Below are 6,000 nucleotides of genomic sequence, written 5' to 3'. Positions count from 1 at the left end.
ATATGAGTACACTGTTGCTATCTTCAGACACACCAGAAGAGGGCATGAGATCCAATTACAGATGAGCAACCATATGTGAGCCACCATATGGTTTCTGGGAATTGAACTCAAGACCTCTGGAAGAGCGATCAGTGCTCTTAACCACTGCACCATCTCTCCAGCCCAAATAAAAATATTCTTAAAAAAAAAAAAAAAAAAAGGAGGCAAGGCCTTAATTCTTCAGTCAGTATGTTGAAGTCTTCACCATCTCTGATCCTGAGCGTTTGACAACCTCCTACACATCTAAAGTACCATCACAAATTTTAGCCTATCTCACCTGCCCCACCACCGCACCATCGCCCTGCCCAGTTTTCTCCTGGCCCCGCCCCACCTCCCTGGATTGGGTCTCCGGCTCCCGTGGGCACCGCCTCTTCCGGCCCGCGAGTTTTGATTCCCTTGGCGGGCGGAAACTGCTGGAACTTGAATCCTGCAGAGATTCCCACCGACTGTTCCGGCTTTGCTAGGCTCTGCTGCTGGCTGCTTCACCCTCTGTCCTGTTCCGTACTTCCAGACCTGCTACCCTTTAGGTCAGTACTCCCGCCCTCGGGCCGTATTTTGGGCTTTTTGGGGCGTGGCTAGGAGACGGAGCTTCCCTGAGGTTGCACCCATCAGCGCTGTTCTCTGTGAGAACGTCTAGATTTTTCGACCCTGGCCTTCCCAGATGGTGGGGTGTCTGTGTGTGTGTCTGTGCCTGGCCTTCACAGATGGTGGTGTGTGTGTGTGCGTGTGCGTGCCTGGCCTTCACAGGTGGTGGTGGTGGTGGTGGTGGTGGTGGTGGTGGTGGTGGTGTGGTGGTGTGGTGGTGTGTGTCTGTGCCTGGCCTTCATAGATGGTGGTGTGTGTGTGTGTGTGTGTGTGCGTGCGTGCGCGCGTGCGCGCGTGCCTAGCCTTCACAGATGGTGGTGTTGGTGTGTGTGTGTGTTTTGCCTCTTATTCTGAGACGTATCTTGGTCTCGAATTCACTTTGTAGCCAAAATGGTCCTTGAGTTCTGGATACTTCTGCCATAGCTTCCTGAGACCTGGGGATACAGGAGTGAGTGCTCCCCACTCCTGGCTCACGAGGTAATTGATAAATTTTGACAGAGCGTTTGACGCCCTGGAGGCCGCTGTAGATGGGGATTTTCAGTTCTGTTTCAGTGCTCTTGATTTTCCGCAAAAGCGGTTCAGAGATGGGCTTTGAGGTACTTTACTTCGTTCAACTCAGTTTTCTGGAGTACTCCAGTTAAAAGAGAAATGTGTGATTACCCCCCTTTTAGAGTCCAAATCTTTCTTTGCTTTGTACCTCTTCAAAGCAAGTGGCCTGAGACTCCCATATTGTAAGGGTGCTCAGGAAGCTATAGTAGTAAATGTTCCTGTCAAGAAGGGTGTGGAGAGAAACAGGAAAACTTCTCTGAGAAGGCATTCCAAGGCAGGAAGCTCACACTACGGTGAGGTTAGTGAGTATTCTAGTCTCACCTTAGGTGGATTTCTGTGGTTAGTGGAGTAGGAAGAGAGGGTTTCACAGGAGGCTTATAGTCCCAACTTTTGTTCATGTTTTGGCTTCTGTTTCTTATGAGGTGTGATAAAATCAGAGAAGCCCTGTTAAACACCGTCGTGGACGTCGTGGACCGTCGTGGAAACAGTGGCTCTCTCCTTTTTGCTTACCTATTATGACAGATTAGATGGACAGATTAGTCTCTAAATGCTTTTTGGAATGAATACTTCTATTGCTCCACAAGGGAACAGAAGGGTACAGTGCCACTCCACTGTATTCTAAGGCTAAGTTCTTAAACCATTCTGCATTTGAAGTGACCAGATGAGTGTCTCAATGAGCACGAGAGGCAAGTTAATGTATTTTGTAGTAAGTGATAGCATAGCTTAAATAACACCACACTGGTAGCAAGTTACCCTCAGTTTGCCTTCCTATGAAGACTCACCGTATAGTTCAAGCTGGCCTCGAACTCACAGAGATGCACCTGCCTCTGCTTCCTGAGTGCTGGGATAAAGGCATGTACCACGGTATCTAATAGTTTAATCACAACTCTCCCAGTATCTAGCTGGTTTCTTATTTCTTCAGAAAGATCTCTATTGCATATGCCCCATTTCTTCACCAACCAGAGGAATACTCAGATACATTTTTGCTTCCTGTATTCCAATTTCTAGAAGGTAAACAGGATGTGTAAGATTATTTAGACCCAGCTTTATACCCACAACATGATCTAATCACTAGTCTGTCTTTTTTTTCTTTTTGTAGGTGGGGGTTGGGGGTTGGGGGTGGAGGGTTTAAGACAGGGTTTTCTGTGTACCCCTGGTTGTCCTGGAACTCACTCTGTAGATCAGGCTGGCCTTGAAGTCAAAGATCCAGATCCTCCTGCCTCTCCCTCCCAAGTGCTAGGACTAAAGATGTCACGTCAGCCCAGCTAGTTTTCACAATAGTTGCAAAAATGATCTTCCCTGGATTTCAAGATATAATCTATCCCTGTAATGATGTTACTCAAAGACATGGTGTGATTTGAGGGCAGAGGGTAGACAGAAAAAAGGATTTAGTGTTTGTGCAAATTAGTCTTTCCTTAGGAACTGGAAGTTTAAAACTCCATAGAGAGGAATCTGTGAAGAAGTTAATTATGAGCCAAGCCTGGTAGCACACTTGTAATCCTGTGTGTGTGTGTGTGTGTGTGTGTGTGTGTGTGTGTGTGTGCGTGTGTGTGTGTGTTGTTGCCTGGGCTATTGAGAGAAGTCAAGACTGGTGGGATTGCAGGCCTGCGTCTCCAAGCTGGGCTTGCTAGCCTACTTATAGCGGACAGCTCTTCAGTCAAATGTATAGCCCCAAATTTTTCCATTTCCTTACTTGCTTTCCCTCTTCCTCCTCCCTTCCTTTGAACAGGATCTTAGGAGTTACTGGGCCATGTCTTGACCTCCAAACTTAGATTATTTCTTATCTAGGAATTTCTTAGTTTTCTGATTCCAGTTTCGTTTTTTGTCTTTTGGTTTTTCACTCCCAGAGTTGTCTACTGGCAAATGGCCATTAAGAGATTTCTGAGTTAGCATATTCCCTTAAAAATCGCTCCTTAAAATTTGGATGGGTAAGCTGTGGCTGTGGGTTAGCACTGGCTGTGTGAGCAGTCCCTGAGTCCGGGCCTCAGAGCCCATGTAAATCTGCTGGGTCTCTCTGTCCTTGAACCTCCACACACACACAATGGCATTGCACACCCACAGACACATAAACATAAACATAAACATTTGTCTGTATGAGTGTATAGCATGCTGGTGCCTGCAGAGACCAGAGGAGGGTGTTGGATCATCTGGATTTGGGGTTACAGGTGGTCGTAAGCATGAGTGCTTAGGACTTAACCTGGGAGAGCAGCAAGCACTTTTAGGTCCCAAGTTCCTGTCCAGTCTTTTCCCCCAAAACCTGACCCCATCTCCTGCTTTATTATAGGGTCTTATGTGTAACCCAGGCTGTTCTGGAACTTTAAATTTTTTTTTTTTTTTTTTTTTGGTTCTTTTTTTTTTGAGCTGGAGTATCAACCCAGGGCCTTGTGCTTCCTAGGCAAGCGCCTACCACTGAGCTAAATCCCCAACCCCTAAATTTTCTTTTCTGGTGTCCCCAGTGCTGGGAATATAGGCAGGCATCAGTGTTAGGCTGGAACCTCTGCTCATTCTCTGCACAAGCTGGGAAACCCATCTGTCCTGCTCCAAACCCTGCCCGCACAGAGAAAACTCCTGCGTGTCATCACTCCTTGTCTCCCTATTTCTGGCAACCCACCCAAGAATGCTCACCCAGGGGCTCAGATTCTGACTGTGTATGGACGCCATCCCAGCTCCTAGCTGGCATGTCATTACTCCTCACCTAAGCTCTGTAAAACCCCCTTGCTTTAGCCTGCATGTGTGACCTCACTGAGCTCCACCTGTGAGATCTGTGAACCCACCCCAGAGCTGCCTCCTAATAAACCTGCCTTTATCTACTTTTTTTTTTTTTTTTTTTTTTTTTTTCAGAGCTGGGGACCAACCCAGGACCTTGCGCTTGCTAGGCAAGCGCTCTACCACTGAGCTAAATCCCCAACCCCTTTATCTACTTTTAATCTGGTCTAATCTGGCCTATATTTGCATCACCAAAGGAGAGAAAATGCCTATCAATAAACATACTTGGTTCACTTTCTTCTTTAATGGTGTCTTTGTGCAGAAGTTCTGAATGTGTGTGCTTCTGTGTGCTGGCACACATACACAAACACACACAGACTCACATTTTATTTTTTTCCCCTAGTTGATTTGGAACTCATGTAGACCAGGCTGGCCTCAAACTTGGCAGTGTGTGTGTGTATGTGTGTGCTATAGTGCATGTGTGGAGGTTAGATGACAGCTACGGGAGTTGTCTTTCTGCCATGGGGGTCCTAGGGATCAAACTCAGGTTTTCAGGCTTTGTGGCAAGTGCCTTTACCCACAGAACAAGTGGATTTGTGGTTTGAGGCATAGTCTCCTGTAGCCCAGGCTGGTCTTGAACTTGCTGTGTAGTCTAGGAAGAAAACCCTGAGCTCCTGCTTCTACCTTTTAAATATGGGCATTACAGGCAAGTACTCTTACCTTAGTAAGTTCCACTCTTTATCGGAATTTGATTTGTGTGGATGATGTGAGGCAGGAATCCAGGTTTTGATTTTTGTTTTGTTTTGTTGTTTTTGAGGCAGGATCTCTCTGTGTAGCCCCGGCTGTCCTGGGAGTCAGATCCTCCTGCGTCTGCCTCCTGGGTGCTGGGACTGAAGATGTGGGCTGCCTCCGCCCTGCTCTGTTGCTTACTAGTTAGTGCTCTGGTCATTTATATGACCTAGCTTTATGCTCATCCCTGTTCACAAGGGAGGCGGTGAGCTGCCGATGTTCCTCTTATTGGATATGTACTCTTTCTCCTGTTTTACAGGTTCTTGTTGTGATTTTGAATAAACTTCCAGCTGGACTATGAAAGATTATGACGAGCTCCTTAAATACTATGAATTATATGAAACTATTGGGACAGGTAATTGTCAATTTTTTTTTTCTTGGAGGCAGAGTACAGGTAAATTAATTGAAAGTATGGTCTATTTGGGTAGTCATGAGCTTTTTAGTATAATTGATGTACCTTAAATTTTGTTTTGTACCTATAATTAAAAAGTTTGAATTTTATTTTGTGTGTGTGTTTGTCTGGTGTATGTCTCTGTGGGTGATGTATGTGGGAAACATGCTACAACATGCATGTGGAGATAAAATGACAGCTTTGTGAAGTAGATGCCCTTTTACCTTTATGTGGGTTCTAGGGCTGACTCAGGTCAGTCACCTTTGCTGCTGCGCCATCTCTCCTGGTCCTCTGCCTGCTTTAATAAAGCAGAGCAGAGCAAGGGCAGACTCTCAAAGAGCCTTACAGGTCACTACAAAAGTGGTGTGTGTTTTAGTGTAAATGAAGCCCTGGAGAGACAGTGCTCAGCTAAGGAACAATATGGCCTATGTTTTGAAAGGGTCATCCTGGCTGCTTGAGAGTGAAGGCCCTGGGTGGGGAGAGCAGAGCTGTCGAAGAGATGGCAGGCAGGAGAGCCCATGTCAGGAGAGGGTGGCAGCATGGCTAGAATTCGAGGGTGAAGCTAGTGAGAGTGAGTCGTAATACAGTAAAATGGGCATGATGTCAGTGAGTTTCATGTGAGTATACAGTCATGCACTACTTGCTCAGAGAAGACATAGCTACTTCTCAGCAGCACCTGTCCCCTTCCTAAGGAAGCCATTGGTATGTCTGCCCCATGCAAGTGGGGGGGAGGGGGGAGGGACTTGCCTGTGAGTTGTACATGGAATGCTGGAGAAAGTACGTTCTGTGCTGCAAGTTCCACGCCACCTGGGAAAACAGCACGGAAGACCTTGGAAGAGACTATTTGAATCTTTTTTTTTTTTTTTTGAGTTATTAATTTGAACATCTTTCAGATAGCTAGAAGTATTTAGTCAGCCTCTGACCCAGTTTTAATACACAAT

The 6,000-nt window shown here is 46.2% G+C and overlaps 1 protein-coding gene across 1 annotated transcript in view; it reads left to right on the top strand.

Moving 5' to 3' along the window:
- The first annotated feature begins 635 nt into the window (after positions 1–635).
- Positions 636–6,000, top strand: part of Melk (maternal embryonic leucine zipper kinase) — a 60,073-nt gene continuing 54,708 nt past the window's right edge. Inside the window, exons 1-3 of the mRNA XM_032891431.1 lie at positions 636–662; positions 1,010–1,101; positions 4,928–5,023. Coding sequence (XP_032747322.1) covers positions 4,966–5,023 — 58 coding nt within the window. The 5' untranslated portion in view covers positions 636–662; positions 1,010–1,101; positions 4,928–4,965. The remainder of the gene's footprint in view (positions 663–1,009; positions 1,102–4,927; positions 5,024–6,000) is intronic.

The sequence above is a fragment of the Rattus rattus genome, chromosome 1, assembly GCF_011064425.1.
Source record: "Rattus rattus isolate New Zealand chromosome 1, Rrattus_CSIRO_v1, whole genome shotgun sequence".
Taxonomy (NCBI): Eukaryota; Metazoa; Chordata; class Mammalia; order Rodentia; family Muridae; genus Rattus; species Rattus rattus.
Note: the sequence above shows the minus strand (reverse complement) of the source record. Positions and strands in the feature narration are given on the sequence as shown.